This window comes from Poecile atricapillus, chromosome 21, assembly GCF_030490865.1.
Source record: "Poecile atricapillus isolate bPoeAtr1 chromosome 21, bPoeAtr1.hap1, whole genome shotgun sequence".
Taxonomy (NCBI): domain Eukaryota; kingdom Metazoa; phylum Chordata; class Aves; order Passeriformes; family Paridae; genus Poecile; species Poecile atricapillus.
The window spans coordinates 8557784-8577502 of NC_081269.1; the positions used below are offsets into that span (position 1 = coordinate 8557784).

General features: G+C 54.4%; 4 protein-coding genes across 4 annotated transcripts; 2 read left to right on the forward strand and 2 right to left on the reverse strand.

The window, feature by feature from the left end:
- Positions 1-1687: 1687 nt before the first annotated feature.
- On the reverse strand, positions 1688-2530 carry LOC131587178 (glutamine-rich protein 2-like). The gene is made up of 3 exons (XM_058854751.1): positions 2438-2530; positions 1963-2127; positions 1688-1804 (listed from the first exon to the last, which is right to left on the reverse strand). Exons 1-3 carry the CDS (start codon positions 2510-2512, stop codon positions 1688-1690), a joined length of 357 nt encoding a protein of 118 aa, XP_058710734.1. The 5' UTR covers positions 2513-2530.
- A 2866-nt stretch (positions 2531-5396) lies between these two features.
- SPACA6 (sperm acrosome associated 6) lies at positions 5397-10056 on the forward strand. Its single transcript, XM_058854752.1, has 9 exons — positions 5397-5750; positions 6272-6364; positions 6455-6465; positions 6632-6758; positions 6904-6927; positions 7014-7091; positions 7548-7651; positions 8859-9012; positions 9299-10056. Exons 1-9 carry the CDS (start codon positions 5501-5503, stop codon positions 9451-9453), a joined length of 996 nt encoding a protein of 331 aa, XP_058710735.1. The 5' UTR covers positions 5397-5500; the 3' UTR covers positions 9454-10056.
- A 1525-nt stretch (positions 10057-11581) lies between these two features.
- On the forward strand, positions 11582-14005 carry LOC131587151 (fibrinogen-like protein 1-like protein). Its single transcript, XM_058854716.1, has 3 exons — positions 11582-11773; positions 12212-12340; positions 12906-14005. The coding sequence occupies exons 1-3, from the start codon at positions 11770-11772 to the stop codon at positions 13532-13534; spliced, it is 762 nt and encodes a 253-aa protein (XP_058710699.1). The 5' UTR covers positions 11582-11769; the 3' UTR covers positions 13535-14005.
- Positions 14006-15794: 1789 nt separating this feature from the next.
- LOC131587152 (fibrinogen-like protein 1-like protein) lies at positions 15795-18271 on the reverse strand. The gene is made up of 3 exons (XM_058854717.1): positions 18116-18271; positions 17523-17642; positions 15795-16571 (listed from the first exon to the last, which is right to left on the reverse strand). Exons 1-3 carry the CDS (start codon positions 18117-18119, stop codon positions 15931-15933), a joined length of 765 nt encoding a protein of 254 aa, XP_058710700.1. The 5' UTR covers positions 18120-18271; the 3' UTR covers positions 15795-15930.
- Positions 18272-19719: the final 1448 nt, after the last annotated feature.

The window sequence follows — 19719 nt, forward strand, 5'->3', positions numbered from 1 at the left end:
CCTGGCCGGTGCTCCCGTGAGGTGGCAGGGCCTGTGGGTTGAGGGGTGAGGGTGAGCCGCCACTTTCTGTGGGAGTCCCTGTATGGTGGAGCTCTGCCAGGCCAGGAGGGGTCAGCAGGAGTGTCACCTGCCCAGCCAGAGACCCTCAGGGATCCAAGCTCAGTTGCCCCATGTGCCAGCCCTCCTGCTCTATTCTGCTTCTTCCCTATTCTGCTTCTGCCCCTTCCAACCCAGTCCAGAGCCCAAACTCCCATCCAAACCTGCCCAGCTTTGCATGCAGAGCCTCGCTTGCCACCCATGCCATGCCCAGCAGACAAACAATTTCATCTCTTTTCTGACACCCATGCCCTAACAGGGCCATACCTGATTGTGTCCTGATCACCACAGGAAGCTGGTCATCATGGCCCTTCAAGGTGTTTCCGCTACTGTCCAGCAGCGGGGTCACTCCAGGCTGAGGAGGAGAGAACAGCTGGCTGCATCGTGGGGTCCAACCAAGCATCCCCCAATAATCCTCCCAACCCAGGTCTCCCAGGTGACTGAGGGCACAGATTCCCCCTGGATACTCAGCAGTGCCATCAGTCACCCTTCCATGTCCCCACCTTCATCATCCCCACCTTTTTCTGGACTGTCGAGAAGGCCTGTGGCTGCCCACTTCTCTGTAGGGAAGCTTTGATCTGCTGCATCACAGAGCTGCAGCTCCGATAGTCCCCACAGCACTGTGGCATACGGGGGACACTGCCATGGACTGCCAGCCCCCTGTGGGATGGGGCAGAGGACACTCAGTGCCCAGCCCTGTGGCATCACCCTGCTGTGCCAGGGAGGGGACTGGTGGTGCTGCCTGCAGGAGCGTGTTCCTCCCAGCTCCTGTCCACCTGCTGCAGGAGGCAAAAGCCTCTCCCCACAGGGAAGAGTCCTCCTTGCTGAGGCAGGGCTACCCTGCACCGCAGGAGCTGGGGATGTGTCCTCAAAGCCCCTACCTTTGGCTGTACTGTGGCTCCCTGCTGGGGAACAGTGGCTGCAAATATGGGAGTGTCTCGGGCTTCCTGGGGAGAGCAGAAGTCACAGGTGTGTGACAGGGAACAAACAGCCTGTTCCTGTTGGAGGCAGCACCCCCAAACCCATAGGATTATAGCCCATGGCTTCCTGTAGCCCTTGGGATGAGTGCCCACACCCCCTGCTGAAGGGCAGGGCTGCAGGGGGGCTCCCCACATCACACCCTCCCAAGGGGACACTGTCACCCCTGTGCCCAGCACAGCTGGTCCCTGCTGGCACCCATCTCCCCCCCTGACACCCCTCTGTCCCCAGAGCCCTGGTGCTACTCACTGGCCAGGAACGTGCATGGTGAGCATGCGGTCACAGGACAGGCACATGAAAGGGACTGGCAGCTGCCTAAGGAGGGTGAGAGAAGAGGGCTGGGGGAGCTCCTGGGGCCACAGCCCTGCCCACACACAGGCAGCAGCTCACTGGCAGCAGCCAGGGGCTGGGCAGCTCTGGGGAGCTCTGTCACAGCCCTGCCTGGAATGTGCTGCTGGTGGAAGGAGAAGATGCAGCTGCTTCATCAGCATCTCCATGGTTGATTTAGCAGCTGAATTGGTCCCAGGGCAGGGGACTCCTTGGGCAGTGGCTGGGACAGCTGGAGAGAACGGGACCATCACCATCCCCAAAGCCATCTCCATCTCCATCACACTCACTTCTTAAACCCAGCGGCACTTTCACGCATCCACCTTGTCTCAAGTTCCTCAATGTTCCTATTCCAGGTCTCTTCTATCTCGCTACTGAAAGCCTTCAGCTCCAGGCGATCCAGCTGTGAACAGGTGCACAGCCTCAGCCAGCTGCCCCAGGATACAACATGCAGGTCTCCAGGGAAAAGCCTGGAAGGGGATCCTCAGAGGGATGCTGCCTCAGGCTGTCAAGTCCCAAAGGTGCCAGTTTCTGATGGTGGGGACCATGAAAACCGCTCACCTTCTCTTCCATTGCATCACTGAACTGCTGCTGCATCTTGTTCCAGTGCTCCTCCTGGCCTGAAATCTGGCTCTGCAGCTCCTGCATCCTCTCATCCAGCCGCTCCATATTTGCATCAAACTGGCTGCAGTTGACTTTGCTGCCCAAGGCAGCTTTGTCAGCCTTCTAGCAGAGGGGAAGGGCAGGGGAGCGATGGGGAAAGGGATGAGGAAGGACAGGCAGGGCAGCACACGTGAGGGGCAGAGGGAGAAGTGCCTCCTCCAGGCCATCATGCCCCTTTCAGGGTGCTGTGGCCCCGTTTGCCCCATCACCTTGGTGAGCTTGGTCCTACCATGTGAAGGGTGAGGCACCCATGAGCTCAGGAAATCCTCCCTCCCGCAGGCCAGTTCTGCCAGCCAGCCCCCAAGGGACAAGGGACATTTGTCACCATGCCCAGGAACCCCTGGGCTGGCACAGAGGCCCCTCAAGACTGTACCGTGTCCATGGCTGCCAACATTTCCTGTTCATCTGCTTTCTCCTTCTGCAGCTTCTCCAGAGACTGGAACAGCATCTTTCAGCACAGAAAGGAACCCATGACATCCCAGCAGGGCTGGAGCTGCCTCCTGGCCAGGAAAGAACATCCCACTCCCCCTACCCAAAATGCTTGAGGGAATGTACTTGGATCTGGACTCATGCTGTCTCTGGAGGGAGACAGATTCCTTGTGATCCCTGCCTAGAGTCAAAAGGAGGGCCTGGGGGATCTTCTGTCACCACAGAATTTTCATCCACACACCTCCATTGCTTTCTGGTTTTGTTGAATCTCTTCCTGGAGGCTCCCAGAAACAAGGCTGAGCTTCTCACAGTCCCCTTGGATCTGTACAATTGTAGCCTCCAAGTAGTGCAGGCGCTCCTGGTCCTGCCCCAGGGGAGGAAAAACATAGTATTGAGCAAGAGGGGGGCTGACTGCTCAAGAAGGACAGACCCACATTACTCAGCCAGTGGCCACAAGCTCTCAGTGACAACAGGATGTTTGAATCAAGCTTTAATTTCTGTCCATGCCACTGACTGGTGCAGTTTGGGTCTCCCCCACATTACAGCACAGCACATGCAGCTGAGGGATGCCATCAACCTCCTCCCCAGTCCCCCATGCTGCCAACTGCCTACCTGGCCCCAATTCCTCATCATTGTCTCGAGCTTGGCCACTCTGCCCACAGCCATCTGCCGTGACTCCAGGGAGTCCACCTGCTCCTGGAGTTTCTCGCAGCACCGGAAGAGCTTTCCCAAAAGCACTTTGATATTGAAGCTGCATTTGGAGCAGTCTGCACTCCCCTCTTCCTGCTCCTCCTGTAGGCTCCCAGTTGACTCTGCCATATCTCCAATCTGCAGGAAGGGCAGAGGGAATTGACTTGGAGATGGGATGAATGGAATCAACAGTGTTGGGTGGCCCCAGCCAGTTGGGGAATATGGCTGGAAACACAATCAGGGGTACTGCACCAAGCCAGTGGGTGGTGGGAGTCCTACCCCAGCTGTCCCAGACATCATCTGCTCCAGCATGGCATCCCTCATCTGCTGCTGCTGCTCTTCCAGCTCAAGCTGCAGCTCTCGCTTTGTCTCCTGCAGCACAGCCCTGGCCAGCGAGATGGGGGCAAGGGCAGGGTTACCCTGCAGGGCTGCTCGGGCACTGTCCTGTACCCGCAGGCCAGGGTGCTCCCAGATCCCCTGGGCTTCCTTGCAGCCCCACAGGGTATGAAACCCACTCTTATCCTCTTACTCAATTTGCTGAGAGATCTCTTCACGGCTCTCTTCTCTCCATTTGGTTGTCTCCTCCCTCAGCTTTTTAATGTCTTCTCCCATCTTCTTCATCTGGGAAGGTCAGTGACAGCAGAGTCAGGACACAGACATCAATTATGTTGTCCCAGCATGGGGGCCCTTCAGCTGCACAGAAAACCCCAGAGCCCCCCACTCATTCCTGAGACCCTGACCCTAAACTGCTGCTCTTGGAGTCCCATTGAAGTTCCCCATGAGAGCCCAAAGATAACCCAACCCAGCAGCTCACTAAGCCAAGGGCCTCCTTCGACTTTTTTACGTCTCCTTCCATGCGAGTCTGTGCTGTCCTTATCCTGTCAATCTCCTCACGGAGATCCTGCATGAGATTCGTGTCCTAAGAGAGAGGAGTGGTGCCAGTCAGCCTCTGGGGAGGGTCAGTGGGGACCTGCAAGGCCTTGAGCCCTGCCATGTTTTGTGGAGCACTGGGGGACAGCGCAGGCAGCATTCTCCACACATCCAGCCAGCAGAGCCGAGGGCACTGGCTGCTGTCTCAGAGCCAGGACTTGCTCCCAGCAGCAGTTCACCTCATTCTGTGCCTTCTGGATCTTCTTCATGTTCTTTGTCATGCCAGACTGTAGGAGAAAGTGGTATCAGAGATGAGGAGTGTGGGCAACAGGACCGTCACCACCAGAGTGGTATTCACAGACCTGTGCCTTCTGGATCTTCCTAATATTCTCTGACATGCGGGAAAGTTCTGCCTTTATCTCATCAAACTCCTCAAGAAGAACCTGTGAAGCAGTCCGAGAAGTGGGATATCTGAGGTGATGGCCAGGGCAGCAACACCCCAAAGAGCCCCACCCTGCCACAGGCAGCCCATGGCTCAGCCAGGCCAGCAGGTGCCGGTGCCACCAGCCCCAGCCCAGCTCAGCAAAGAGCCACTGCCAGCAGCTCAAGCTCTGCCTGGGCAGTGAGGGCAGTGCCAAGCACCACTGTCTGAGGAAGTGAGGAGGGGCTGTGTGGTGGGGGAGAGCCCAGGGAGCTGGGAAGAACCTCTACCTTGGACATGTGTTCCTTGTTGTTTTTAATCTCCTTCTTCATCTGTTCCATCTCAGTGGCCAACTCAGCGAGTGAGGGGCCACTCAGCTGGCCCGGCCACGGCTCCTCGGTGGTCAGGTACTGCACGTCCAGGTGCTCCAGCATGACCTGCAGCAGTTTTCTCATGGCTGCAAATTGAATGGCTCCTTTCTCGGGTACCCCGATGGAGAGATCCAGGAGCTGGGAGAGGCTGAGCGTGTCCAGGGATGTTTCCATGTCTGCACACACTCGGTCCCTGGTTGGTCAGAAGCCTTCTTGCCCAGCTGGGTCAGTCAGGGATGAGCAAAAGGGATGATAAAAGGGATGAACAAAAGGGATGACAGAAGGGACAGGCAAAAGCAATAATAAAAAGGATGAACAATCAGCAGTCTCCTTTCTCCTTCCTTGTACATCAAATGACTGGAGCCTGTGCTGCTCATGCCCCTCTTCATCAGAGCTCCCGTTGCCAGGCAACACACACCACTCCACCTCTGGGAACCAGTAGGACCCAGACTCATGATGTTATGGAGTCATGGAATGGCTTACATGTTCCCTGCTGGGTTCTGCCCACACCTTTGGCTGGTGTGAGGTCAGTGGGGCTGGCTAGAGTGTGGCTTCCCACCTTATCTGGTTCCCTGGCAACCCAGGCGCCCAGGTTCTGCCTTGGAACCCTGCATTTGTCCAGGGAACTCAGGCACTTGGGTGCTAAGTTTAGGTCATGGGCTGGTGGTTTGTGGCCCTGATGCTGATGTTGGTCCCCTGGCACCCTCGAAACCCTGGCTTGTGGCTGTGGGTCCTGATGTCCTGCCTCCCTGAGGTGCACCCCTGCCTGCTCTGCTTCGGGCCCCCCCTTCAGCGGGCACGGCTTTGCCGTGACATTACTGGAGCCTTTGCCAATAACCCTGAACTTAAAGAATGCCATGAGGCCCTTGTTGAGGCTGCTCAACCACTTGCCTCCGTCACTGTAGGTATGTCATGAGTCCCTAGGGACATCAAACCCAACTGGGATCCTGCCCAAGGACATCTGTCCTGACTGGCCCCTCCTTTGCACCAGGGACATCCATCCCAAAGGGGATCCCCACCCTGAACAGCACTCCAGAGCCCTCTGGGGTTTCTCATGTCAACCAAGGTCCTCACACTGACACTGAGCAGGATCCCAGGAAGCTGGGGACCCTAGGGACCCACCCTGGACAAGCATCCTTGGGACTCACAACCATGCCAAGGTCTTCTCTGTCCTGATTTGGCCCCCAGGGACCTTTGAGGATCCCAAACCTGCCTTGAACCCTGAGAATCACCCAACCATGACACACTGGGGATCCCTTTTAGACCTTAGGAATCCACAGGGACACCTGACATTTCCCAGTATCCCTTAAATCTTGGTCAGGACTCCAGGAACCCCCAGAAACCCCCAGACTTTACTGCACCTTCCCATCCCAGAAACTCCAACCCTAACCCTGTACTGATTCCTGTGTCCCTGTACTGGTTCCAGGGTCAGGACAGCGTGAGGAACTTCGGGAAATCGTCATGGATGCTATGTTTTTTTTAGAGGAGCAAAGGGGCAAGAGTGAGCAGAATGAGGGACGTGAGACACAGGACATGGGACATGAGACATGGGGCAAGGGGGGTGGGATGTGGAGGCCTTGAAGGGGGATGGGGTGGAGGTGAAATATAGGGTGTATGAAGGTCTGGGAGATGTAAAGGGATATTTGAGGAATCTTGAGGGTATATGGGTTTCAAGGTCTACAGCTTCCTGGGGAGTTGGAGGGGATATTTGGGAATATACCTCACTTCAGGAGGGATATATGGAGTCAAAGTTAGTTGTATAAGGGATCTGTGGGGTCTGGGGTAGGTCTATGGGGACCAGGGGGAGGGCACATTGTCTTACCTGAACATTTGGGACACACCAGAACCCCTGAACGAGACTCTGCAGGAAGCTGTCAACACAATCTGGACAAAGCTGAACCAACTGGGGAAAGGTGTGGGGCCACCCTGGGAACCCCTGTCCTAGAGAAACTCCCAGGGACCCCATCTGGGCTGGACAAGGGCTGAATCCTGACCAGCTCATTAGAAGGATGTGGGTCCCCAGTGATGCCCAGTCTAACACTGCTTCCTCCCCACCAGTTCCAGCCTGTATCCCACCCTGTGGTGAGTGTCTGTCCCTCTGTCTTGCCCTCCCCTGTCTCCTGGTGCATCTCCCACTTCCCTGGGATCACCAGGTCTCTCTTTCCCAGGATTCCAGCCAGCTGCCCGTGTCTTCCAGTGTGCTACCTGCAGCCTGGTGGACTGTCAGTTTGCCCTGGACTGCCCAGGTATGAGGCCATGGGGGACTATTGTGTTAATGGTAAGGAAATCTTCCTCAACTTCACAATTCTTAGGTTATTTTTGTACTATTTTTTAAGTTTGGTGGCACTTGAGTGACTCCAGTCACACCTCTGGTACTGATTGAGGTCAAATGGTCTAACTTTGCTTGTAAAGGTCTAGGCTAGAAAAACGCAGAATGTGTGCTCATCAAGGATGGTCATACATTGGGGGTAGGTAGCTTTTAGGATGGAGGTGTGTTCAGTATTAAAATGAGATTACAGTGAGCAGAGTTGACCCAAACCACAGAATTTCCCCACAAAAATCTCTCCCTGCATTTCTCACCTGCGGTCCCACGCTGAGCACACCCACCCAAGCGTGCATCTGCCCATCCCTGCAGCCAGCACAGGAGCACCATCACCTCTGGCAGTGCAGGTGGGAGCTCATGGGCCTGTCAATGCTCCCAGTGCAGGACCTGTGGACCTACACGGATGAAACCATTGTGCTGCGCTGCAACGTGCCTTTCCACACCCCCAGCAGCCTGCCCGTCACCTGGATGTTTGCCCCCAATGTGAGTTGTAGAATCATAAAATCACAGGATGGTTTGGGGTGAAAAAGACCTTCAAGCTGGTGTCATTCCAGTCCCCTGGAAGGTGTGCAGGGACACTTTTCACTAGACCAGGCTGCTCCAAGGCCAAACCAACCTGGCCTTGGACACTTCCAGGGATGGGGCAGCCACATCTTACCTGCACAACCTGTGCCAGGGTGTCATGGGGAGAGTGGAAGTTTCAAAATTTATTAAATAAGCCCTGCTGCTGAGTCTGAGGTTCAGAAAGGATTCCTTTGTGTGTTTAAACTCTTCCTGGGAGATGGGTTCAGATGAAGGTAAATTCTTCCTTAGCCTCAGAATTTGGCAACAGCTTAAGTCTTAGGAATCATTTTGGCCCACAAGTCCTAATGACGGCAAGTCAGATATATTTATAAAAATGAATTCTTTAATAAAATAATGAACAGGCAAAATAGATGAAAGATCTTAATCAGAATTACTACACAGTACAAAACTACAAGAACTATTAGTATAACATAGAACAGTGCGCTATATCAAGGCATCTATATTAAAGCTAGCAAAAGAAATAGTATTGAATAGGAGCCAAATGTAACTTACCACCAAAATGACAATAATGTACACAGATTCCTCCACCCAACTGGGAAATAAGTGTCCCTATTTATGGGAGGAACTCCACACATTTCCAGGAAAATATATAGAAGCTTTCTACTTTGCAGAAGTTTGCTGTGGCTTTTATAGTTGTGAAGTGACTCTTGCTGTCAGTCAGAAATCCAGCTTATCTTCCACGTCTCACTTTGACAGTAGGATGTTCATTGGAAGCTGGGAGATGCCAGAGCGGTGCTAACCCGGTGGTGCAAAAATAACTGATTACAAGACATGAAATGAGTTATTGTTTGGGTTATCTGACTGGCTGACAAACAGCAGATAAGCTCTTGTGGGGGAGGAGATGCCCTGCTCACCACACTCACAGGGAAGAAGCTCTTCCTGCAGGAGGTGACTTCTGTGACTTTTGTGTACACCTGGTTGTGCAGCCCTGGGTGGGATGGGAGGTGTGTGCACAGAAAGGGGTCCAGGAAGCACGGAGGGGATGTGCCAAGCATGTGCAGGACACAGGTGCCTGTTATGGATCCCATATGGATGAGTGCAGTCCTGTATGGATTCCGTGTTCCTGGCGGTCTGGGCAGTGCTGATGTGCCCCTCCATGCCCCAGCTGCGCACACAGGACATGACACTGTTCAAGGAGCTGAAGGGGAATCCAGAGAAGCCCTTCAGTCTGACCATTGAGGAACCTGCTCCAGGAACCGTTGCCTGTCGCCTGGGGGAGCCTTCCAAGCCCATTATCCGCAAGTTCTTCTACCTCAACGGTGAGCCCGGACACCTGAGCTCCCTGGGGGCAGGGAGCAGAGGGACCTGGGACACCTGGGTCCACGGGAAGGGGGTGAGCAGGGTGCCAGGATGTCTGGCTTCATGGTGGACAGGTGGATTAGAGCATGTGTTCCCTGGTGCCTGACTCCTCTGGGAGCATGTGGGGTGGGGCAGGGACCCCCAGATGCCAGGGTGGCTGGGGACAGCAAGGTCTGTGGCTGGAGCAAGAGCTGCAGGGGTAGCTGGTCCCTGAGTCCCATGACTGAGGGGCCTGGGTCCCCACAGTGTCAGAGGGAAGCGTGGAGGAAGAGAAAGGACTCCAGGCTGTGTTCAGCACTGTGCTGCACAGGCTCCATGACAAGACCCCCGTGCCCCACACACCAACCATGGGGCTGGCTCTGGCTGCCGGCTCCATGGCATTCATTCTGCTGCTGATGTGAGTACTCCTCCCCTGGTGAACTGTACTCTGAAAATTCCCATGCTTCTGGAGCTCTTCACAGACCAGCATGGGACTCCCCATCCCCTCTGGATTCTCCGTCCCTTGGGATTCCCTGAAGTACAAGGGGAACACAGGTATCCAAGGGTGGGCTAAAGACTGCCAGGACTCCTAAATTCACAGGAGCCTCCATGTCTCCTGGGACTCCCTTTGCACTCTGACCCATTCCAGGATCTCCCCCATGCACACAGCAGCACTCAAGGCTGCCTTTACTTCCCCCAGATTCCCTAATTGCCCCTGAAACCCTGAAACTTTCCCCTGTTTCCCCTAGAACCCTCTCTGTCCCTATGGGGGCAGTTACCCCAATTGTCCCCAGCACACCACAGCTTCACCCTTAGGCCCACCAGTTGCTCCAAGGACCCCCCAGTTGCCCCTTGAGCAACTAACGGGAATAGGGTGTCCTCCCTGCTCCCCATTCCTCCTTCTGTCTCCCAGAGCCATCTGGCAATGCCTCTGTGTCCATCAGACGTGCCACAGATGTGGACATCAGGATACCCAAGAGGATTCAGAATCCCCAGATTCATCGTAGGGGACTTCAGCACGTGGATCCACCCCACAGGACCAGCATTTCTGCAATTGCTTTTCTTGTGTTGGGAATACTTTTAAAACAGAAATACAGAGTTCTGAAAACCTGGATTGTGCTTGTGATAGAAATAGTGGGTTCTTGGGCTTGCAGGCATTAAAACTGGGTACTGGGCAGCATTTTCTTTCCCTGGGTGGACATTCCAGCAGCAGCTGGAGCTGCAGAGCTGTCAGTGATGGTGAGGGTGCAGGATGAGGGAGAAGGGTAGTAACTTGACAGACTTGCTCTAGAGCTGCCTTAAGTTTGTCAAGGATCAATGGGACTGGTTGAGAAATACAAAGGATGGGTCCCTTGGCTGCCCCTGACTCCAGCAATGGCCAACAATGACTGGAGAAAAGCTGCCAATAATTATAATATCAATGTGGGATCTCAGGGCAAAAAGAGGAGGGGAAAGCATCTCTGCTTGCTTGAGATCAGCAGATGGACAGTGTCTCTCCTTCTCCCCTGAAAGGATTCCTCTGCTTGAGCTTCACACCTCCAACTGCATTGGAGCAGACCTGGGAAGAGTTCTGTATATATAACTGGGTCATAATATATATCAACACTCTGTAGTTAGTGCATTTATCACCAAGAGTCCTGAATCTGCTTTCCTGTTCCTTCCCTAAACCTCACTGTTTGGAAACATGGATTGTGTAAATTCTTGTTCAGCTGGGCCAGACCATGCTGGTAAATTGCAAACAGGGAATCTGTGTTCTCACAAGTTCCCACTGAACACAGCCAGATTTATCGTGCCAGATATTGTATCAGATCTTCTCTGCACTGCCTGTCCCTGCCAGCCTTTCTGAGTGCCTTACAACCAAACTATTCTACCTTTGCACATTTCCAAATTCCCTCTGTTCCCTCTGATTGCTTCTCTGGATCCCCTCTTACTCATTCTCTTCACTTCCAGCCACTCTCAGATGCACTCCATTCCTATCCAGCTGCTTTCATATCCTCTTCATTCCCCTTGTTGTGCTCTCTTAGACCCCCTCTGTTGTTCTCCTTGCACAAACAGATCGTGTCATCTGCCTTAGAGAAACCTTTCATCAGGCCCTTCAGCTGTCTCCTTTCAGGTCAGGACTGTGTCCCACTGGGCACTCACGACTCCTCCTGCTTCCCCCAGATACAGACCCCTCCACCAGGATCCCCTGCCTGTGTCATGCACCCCAGAACACACCAGCTGCTTCAAACACTGCCCCACAACACTTCACCTCCCTGAGGATCCTGGGGCTGCTCCGCTGCCCCACCCAAAGCCAGGCTGGGCTGGAGCAGATTAAACAAGAGCCCCTTGACCTGGCAGCACCAGCTGCAGCGGTGGGAGGCAGGGACAGACCTATGTTTGCTCTCCACCTGGCTGGTGACTGTGGCATTCAAGTGTTTTCTGAGCAATACTCTTCGAAGTTTGCAAATATGCTGTTCCCAGGGGAAATTCCATCCAAGTCACTAAGCACTCACAGAAGAGACCATTCCAAGGATTCTTGCTTGCACGGGAATTATTTTCTTTGCAATCCAGAGCCACGGGCACCTCCACCTCAGCTGGTGTTTTCTGCAGGCACAAAGGAAACCAACTTGATCTCTTCCAGCAGAAAAAGGGGGGGTAGGAGCCACTCAGCCCGCCCAGAGCAGAGGGCACTACAAATCCCTCTGTGCCACCAGCCACTCCAGAGCTCGGCTCCAGAGGCATTCCCGGAGGGAGCAATGGGTGAGTACAGGGCTGGGGAGCCGTGGGGAGAGCAAAGGCAGGGCAGCTCAGCAAGAGGGAGAGGCTCCATGCACTGGTTCTTGCACACTGATGGGGAGCAGTGGCACCGGTGCCCTTTAGGGGCACTTGTCACCTCTTTGAGCACCAGCTGCTCATCCCCCATCTTCTGGCTCATCCCAGCCAGCTGCCTGCTCCAGGGACCAGGGGTGGAACTGTTGGGTACTTTGCTCTGCCCAAAACTACCTGTTTGACTTGTCCAAGGGGAAAAGGGCAGGTTGTCTACCCCTCTGGCAAGCTTTGCAGCTTGCAGGGAGCAGCCTGATGCTGCCCAGCATGCTCAGTGCCCTCCTGCACCTCACAGGCTCATGTTAACTGCAGTGCTGCTGCCGTGGGAGGGATGGTCACATTTCTTCTTTTCTTCTTGTCCCTCTCTACCAGCTCAGTGTCTTCTGCTCCTTGCCTCCCTGCTCATCTTGGCTGCACCAGGCCATTCTGTGCACACACAAACCCTAAACACCTTCAAGAAATCTCCCTCCAACACTTCATCGAGTGTTCTGAAGAGAACCAGTAGGTAACATCCCGTGGGCATCTGGTGTTGTGTGCAGGTGTTCAGCCAGCTCTGGGTAGGGCAGGACTGTGCACTGTCCCTAGCCCTAGCCCTGCTCCAGGCTGGAGGATGGTGAAGGTGTGCCTAGAGCAGGCTGCAGTGCTGTGTGTGTGTGTGTGTGTGTGTGTGCACTGTGCAGGCTGGGAAGGGTGGCTTTGTGCTTGAAGGAATCATTTTCCCCCATTCCCTTAGTCACAGGCAGGGGCTGGGCCCTATTCACCTTCCTCCCAGCATGACCCTGCTGTAGTGGCACAACCCCTTGTTCAGGAGACCCAGAGGAGCCCAGTGGTGCCCATATTCAGCCTCTTAGACTGATATCAGCATAGCTCAGCCACTCTGGGGCCTGACTCCTGTTGGTTTTCCACACAGAAAAGGAACAGAGGGTTAAGGCCAACCCACTCTCACCTGTCTGGGCTGGGAGAGCTGGTTATCCCCCATGCACTCTGGCCAGATGAATCTCCCTCCTGCCCAAGATCTTGTCCTGATGCCCAGGCTTTTGTTCTATCCCCTTGTGTCCTGCCCCAGCCTGGCCCAGGGACTGCAGCGAGGTTCCAGTTGACAGCCCCAGTGGCATCTACATCATCCAGCCCATGGGGCTGCACCCCATCAGGGTGTACTGCGAGATGGGTGGGGCAGACAGGGGCTGGACCGTCATCCAGAGGAACCGGCAGGACACGGATATCACCTGGGCCGAGTCCTGGAGCACCTACAAGCACGGCTTTGGGAACATGCACACCGAGTTCTGGCTGGGCAACGAGTACATCCACCAGATCACCAGGCAGAAGATCTACCAGGTCAGATTTGTCATCTGGGATGCTGCAAACAACATGAAGTTCGCAGACTACAACCTGTTCAGCCTGGACGATGAGTCCCAGGGCTACCGGCTGAGGCTGGGAGCGCACTCGGGGACAGCGGAGGATGCCATGGATTCAGACAATCCCAGGAAAGTGCACAACAACATGAAGTTCTCCACCAAGGATCGGGATCAGGACACTTACAGAGGGAACTGTGCCTCTCGCTATGGGGGTGGGTGGTGGTACTCGGCCTGTTACTCTGTGCAGCTGAACGTCAAGGGGCGCCTGGCTTGGGGCCGCCTGTGCCGGGGGAACTGCAGAGCCTCGGCCATCCTCATCAAACCAGCTGCATACCACTAGAACTCCTTCCCCCTTCTGTCCATGGGTTCCACCTGGCCAGGCCAGTGCCCTGCTGGGGCCTGTTTGATGATGAGGCCTCGGGAGGGAATAGGGTTGTTCCTCTATGTCAAGAACTGCTTTGTTTTTCTCCTGTCCTGAAAAGTAGCAAAGCTCCTGGCTCTGTCTCTGGCCATTCACCTGTGGTGGGTTTTTGTGGGGGGGATATTATTAGAATGCATCTTTATAAATGCTGCAGTATCCAAGCATGTTCCTTCTGGAGAGAATGCTGTGCTCAGAAACCTAAAACCCTCCTGATCAGCATGGTCTTATGCTCTTTTTGCTTTGTGGGTACAGATATTTTCAGCAGAAAGGTATCCATCATCACCAGCTAACCTGATCTAAGCTATACTGAACCCAGGGCTGGCCATGTCCACAGCACATCCCTGCTGCAGTCTGTGTTCATCCTGCAGAATTAAATCACTTTCACACCTGCATAGTGTCCTTCATTTATTTGGGAGCTCCTTGCAGCTGCTGACTGTTTCCTACCAGAAGCACACCTGAAGCTTCTGGTGCAGTAACAAAAAGTTTTCAAAGGAAAATCTTTTCACACAACTCAAGTGAGGAATTAGAGGCAAAACTTTCACTTAAAGAAGAGGGTTGCAATTCCAAGGTGGGGATCTTCCAGAAAGGGAATGTAGCATCACACAGCCAGCAGAGGGTGCGAGGGAAGCATCAGAACAGTTCAAGCCTGCCAGCCATGACCTGGAAAGCCAGGCTGATGTCATCCTGCCTCAACCTTGTGGACACTGGGGGAGAACTGGGAGACTGGAAAGGAACAGCAGTACTGCAAGCACCATATGGTTGGTCTCTCTGGGCAGGTGTGAGAGCTGAGACAACCTGACATGGCAGAGATCCCAGAATTTCAAGATTCTGGATCAGCTGGGTCTGTGTGAAATTGCTCCAGTGCAGTGATAGCTGTGCACTGGACAGCTCAGCAATGGGCACGGTACCTGTGATGTGGTCTCCTGATGCTGAGCAGGGGGAGGATGTTGGTGTGGCAGTGCTGAACAGAGCAGGAGACATTTCACAGGCTGCACTCATAGACTGACAGAATATTCTGAGTTGGAAGGGAACCACAAGGATCATTGAGTGCAACTATTCTCATTCCAACAGAGACCAGGAATGCAGCTCAGCATCACTCAGGGCTGGCTGCTGGGTGGAATGCTGTTTATCAAGCCTTTGTCCAGCCTCTCCCCTTCCATTAGGTTGTGCATCCAGGCTGGAGCACCAATGCCTTTTTAAACCAGCAGACACATCTCTTAGTCCAGAAGTGCTGCTCTCAAGTCAGCTCCAATGGGAAGCCTTTCTCAACCAGCAGCACCCTCCTATCTTCCTCTTCCTGTGAAGCAGTGCTGCCCACCCTGCAGGTGCCTCCAAGGCTGCCAAAGAATGCTCCTTGAGAACTTGACAGCTCCTCAGGAGCTCTGCAGGATGCCCTGGGGCTCTGGTCACAGACATTGGCTCCAGAGTCCCATTTGTTCAGCATTCCGAGCCACAAACCTCCCCTGAGCTCAGCTTTCCTTCCACAGAGTGAGAAGAGGAGCTGTGGGTTCTTTCAAGCCCCGAGTTCAAACTTCCCTGCATCAGAAGAGAACTTCCTAGACACATTCCCTGTCTGCAGCAGGGAACGATGGGACTGGCTTACCCACATCACTCACACCCTCAGGGAGTCCTCTGCCCTCTCCACACTCCAGCTTGTGGTGGTTTCTCCTCTTTCCCAGCACAGAGCAGCCACCCAGCCATGAACAGGGGTGAACTGAGTGAGGGTTTTGCATGACCAGGGCTTTGCTGGCCCTGTTGGCTAATTGTAGCCTTACAGCCACAGTCCAGTGGCTGGAACAAGCCATGGAAAGGAATATTGCCTAACACACTTTCCCCCAAGTCTGCCACCCTGAAGACTGGAGAGAGTGATCCCCCCACACCTGTGTGCAGGTAGACACGAGGCAGCACAGTCTGGCTCCAGGGTTTATTGCAGCTGATTCCTCCCACCGTGGGTAGCAGAGCTGTGGGGTGTGTGGGGTGTGTCCAGGGAGGGAGCAGGGCCTGGGCAAAGCAGGGTTCACCGACTGCAGGGGAAGGGAACTGGCACCATGTCCCCCTCCCCAGGATGGGAGTGGGTGCACCCACCCCAAACCAGTGCCTGTGCCCCAGTGCCAGCCAGCATCATGGCACTGGACAAAGCTGCCCGTGTGCCCAGCGCTCCAGGCGATGGCTCCTGAGCCCCAGAGCTGCCGTGTTTCAGCTGCTGAGGGAACAGGAGCTGTGGGCAGAGCAGGATGTGCACTGGGACTGGCATGGGAATGGGGCACTGAGCTGGGGATGGTGGCACCCCCTCACTCCCAGGGGGCTGGGAACGGTCAGCACACATCTGTGGGTTTGACCAGGATGAGGGAGGATGCGCAGTCACCGTTATCACAGAACCCTGGCCAAACAATGTAGTTTTTGGCATTGAGCAGGACGTTCTGGCACCTGTTGTACCACCACCCCCCGTAGCTCTTGGCGCAGTTCCCGCTGTACTGGTCCTGGTCCTTGTCGACCGTGCTGAACTTCATGTTGTCATGAATTCCCCCCTTCTTGGGGTGGTAGAGGGTCAGGTAGTCATCCCCATCACCAGAATGCCGGCCCAGCCTCAGTGGGTACCCGCTGGCCTCGCTCTCCACCCTGAAGATGTCGTACTCGGCGTAGTGGGTGACGTTGGTTTTGTCCCGCACCACGAAGCGCACCTTGTAGGTGCCCTGCTGCGTCAGCAGGTGCAGGTACTCGGTGCCCAGCCAGTAATCGCTGTGCACATTCCCAAAGCCGTACTTGTAGGTGGTCCAGGACTGCTTCCAGGTGAGCTCGGTGTCGTGGGAGTTCCTCTGCACCACGGTCCAGCCCTTGCCGTCGGTGTCCATGTCGCACCAGACGACGCGCGGCGGGGACCTGGCGGGCTGGATGACGTACACCCCGCTGGGGCTGTTCTTGCGCAGCCGGCTGCAGTCCGGGGGGAACCCTGAGGCTGCAGCAGCAAACACGGGGTGGGGGGGAGAGAGAAGGACCATGAGTCTACCAGGACAACAAGGAGCTTCTGGAGATCAGTGAGAACTCAGGGAAGGAGGAGTTCTGTCTGTGGCTTTTCCACTTCAGGGAACCTGAAGGTGTCTGAGCCAGTGGCCTCTGTAAGAGCTCTGGAACCTATTTCTCACGGTTTGCTGTTTCATTTGGAGCCTTCTAATGCATCTTGCCAAGGAAAGAAGGGTGAAGAAATTTCCAGGATTGCCAATTATGTCCTACAAGTATGTCTGGCCCATATACCCTCGATATATTGAGCTGCAGCTCTTGCAGGGACCAGAAGTATCCAAAATGCTCCATTGGATGAGGATATGTAATGAAAGTTTATGTTTTCCCTGGGGTTTATGGCACTGGATAAGTTCTGCCTTGGTCTTTTAGGGGTCTCTTCCCCCAGCTTGTTATAATTTATCTGATCTCTCATGACTTACTAGCCAAATTAATTTGCCACCTAATTTATTTTCCTTGATTTGTGTCTGATGGGAGACAATTTGCTGTGGGTAATTCCAACCCAACCCATGAAACTCTGGGTACTGTATTCCTCCCTTAAAGGGAGGGAGGAAGGGGATGTTCCTAATGCAACAAGAGCTAAACAAAAAGCCAAATAGCTAGGGGGATCTCTCCTAGAACTGAGCCCCACAAACATGGCACAGCAGTCCTTCCAAGCTGTGGTGTTTTGGCAAAAACCTGTTGGTCTCAGCACGGACCCACCAAGGGGGTGAAGGCGACCCGGCAGGAGCGAGGCTGCAAAAGCCGTGCTCCAGGGGTTGTGTGTGTGAAGAGTTCCTGTGCTGTGCATCCCTTGGGGTGTTTGCTGGCCTTCCCTAGCACAGAGCAGACCTGAGGGTCCTGCTCTGCCCCTGGGTGCCCAGGCAGTGCCCCCCAGCTCCCCTGTACTCACCACTCTTGGAGCTGGCAGTGGGCGCGGCTGGGCCCGCGCTGGCACACAGGAGAAGCATGGCCACCACGGTGGGCAGGAGGACAAGGTCCCGCTGGAGCCAGGGTGTCCCAGCCTGGAGCCCTGGGGAGGAAAGTGCCCATCACCATGGGTCCTACTGCACTGCTGCCAAGCAGACAGGAGGAAATTTCCTGGCCCACACAGGGGTACATGCCCAAACCCTGTGTGCTGACCAACAGCACCCCCCTTACAGCCTGCACTCACTCCTGGGGGAGATGCCACCATGCCTGGGGCAGGATCCCCGAGCAACCACACATGCCACATGCTTTGGTCAAGTAGGGAAAGGACCAAGGTGAAGCTTAGGTCTCCACATTAACCAGTCCTGACAAGATGTTGGAACACATGGCACAGGTAGCCAGGCTGGCACCAAGCGTTTGTGTTGTTTGGTGCTTTGCTCTGGCAGCCCTCCTGCTCCCAGGGAAACTCACAGCTGCTGTCCTGCTCATCATCCTCTGCCTTTGCATACTCACCCCTGTGAGGCCTCATTTGAGCCCAGCAGCACACCAGAGTGAGGTGTACCTGAGCAGGAAACTCACCCATCACGGCACAGCTGCGCAGAGAGCAGGAACCCAGCGGTGCAGCCTCCCATGCCGAGCTGTCCACGCTGGCTTTATAGGCCCTGCACACACCCACGTGTGCTCACACTCATCATTTGCACAGGCACAAGGAGGCACTTGCAGATTGTGACTGGAGCAGTTTCCAGATCCCATGACAGAACAACTGAGGGGAGGGACACACGTCCCTCCAGCCAGAGACGTACAGAATAACCCCCTCCATGCTGAGGAATTTCAGTTATTGACTGTCCCTACATAAACACTACATGTGAATTGCACACTTGGAGCAAAATCTGGAGAACTGTGATCAAAGTGAAGTGGAGAGACTCAGCTTTTTTTAAGGATATACAGAAACCAGTAGAGGAGGAGAGGTCTATGTGACCAGTGCCATGCACAACATTGGCAAGTTGAGGCCCTCAAGAGAGGTGCTCGCTCACTAACTCTCCACTGGCAGGTTTTAGGATCAGTCAGGGTCCTGCAGCCAGAGCTACAGTGTCCTCTGGCAGCCTGGTCTGCATGCTCTGAGCAAGGGCTCCAGTTAACAAACAGCTGTCTGTGGGTCCCTTTGCCACTCTCCTTCCCAATCCCTGTCTTTGGCCTGGTGAGTCCCTGCAGATCACCAGCAGTTTCTCTGTCTTCCAAATCAAAATGCTCTCTGGACGAATTTGGGAGGGCTGTCCTTCCTGCCAGAGGGTCTAGGAAGCTCCATAAGTTTTTCAAGTCAAATTTAAGAAGATGTGGCCCTTCTACCTTCTTCTTCTGTGTTGGTTTCTGATCAGACTTTGTTTTCATGGCACAGCTCCACATCTGCTGTTCACAGCAACCCAGGGTCAAGCTGAGGCTCCCACCCAACTTTCCACACTGTGGAAATCAAGCAGTGCCTTGATGGACAGTGGCATCCAGACCTCTCCAAGATAATGGATCCCTGGTAAGGGATTCCTGGATTGACAGGATAAGAGAAAATAGCCTCAAGTTGCACCAGGGAAGTTTTAGATTAGATATTAGGAAAAATTTTTTCATGGAAAAGGTTGTCAAGCACTGGAACAGGCTGCCCAGGGCAGTGGTAGTCACCATCCCTGGAAATATTGAAAAATTGTGTGGATGTGACACTTGAGGACATGTTTTGGTGGTGAACACTGATGCTGGGTTGACAGCTGGACTTACTGATCATAGAGGTCTTTTCCAACATTAACAATTCCATGATTCTATGATCAAGTTCCATCTGAAGCCTTCAATGCCACCTCTGCTAGCTTGGTGAGAGGCTGGGAGCCAAGGGTGAGCTGAGGAGGGGATGTCTGTCCTGCCAGGTCCAAGCAAGGTGGAAAGGGCTGAGTGTGAGCTCCATGTGAGGCAAACTGCTGGATCCAGGATCCTTGATGAAGGGACACAGGGCAGGGCTGGAAATATGCTACAGCAGGGATGTGAGCAGCCCATCCAGGAAATAAACCATCCACAGAGTCTGAGATCAGAAAAAGGGGACAGAGAGGGGACTGGAATCCCCCACTGTGCTCCTGATGTGGCTCAGATGAGGACTGGAGGTCTAGGGCTGGGTTTAAACTGACCTCAGGAGCCCAGGGGAAGGTCCT

Coding starts and splice junctions, on each gene's coding strand:
- SPACA6 (XM_058854752.1), top strand. CDS start 5,501: ATGGGCTGGTGGTTTGTGGCCCTGATGCTGATGTTGGTCCCCTGGCAC. Junction 6,759..6,903: donor GCTGAACCAACTGGGGAAAG/GTGTGGGGCCAC, acceptor CCTCCCCACCAG/TTCCAGCCTGTATCCCACCC. Junction 7,652..8,858: donor CCTGGATGTTTGCCCCCAAT/GTGAGTTGTAGA, acceptor TCCATGCCCCAG/CTGCGCACACAGGACATGAC.
- LOC131587178 (XM_058854751.1), bottom strand. CDS start 2,512: ATGCTGTTCCAGTCTCTGGAGAAGCTGCAGAAGGAGAAAGCAGATGAA. Junction 2,128..2,437: donor TGTTGGCAGCCATGGACACG/GTACAGTCTTGA, acceptor CCCCTCTGCTAG/AAGGCTGACAAAGCTGCCTT. Junction 1,805..1,962: donor GTGATGCAATGGAAGAGAAG/GTGAGCGGTTTT, acceptor ACCTGTTCACAG/CTGGATCGCCTGGAGCTGAA.
- LOC131587151 (XM_058854716.1), top strand. Junction 12,341..12,905: donor GAGTGTTCTGAAGAGAACCA/GTAGGTAACATC, acceptor GTCCTGCCCCAG/CCTGGCCCAGGGACTGCAGC.
- LOC131587152 (XM_058854717.1), bottom strand. Junction 16,572..17,522: donor CACTGCCAGCTCCAAGAGTG/GTGAGTACAGGG, acceptor TTGCTGCTGCAG/CCTCAGGGTTCCCCCCGGAC.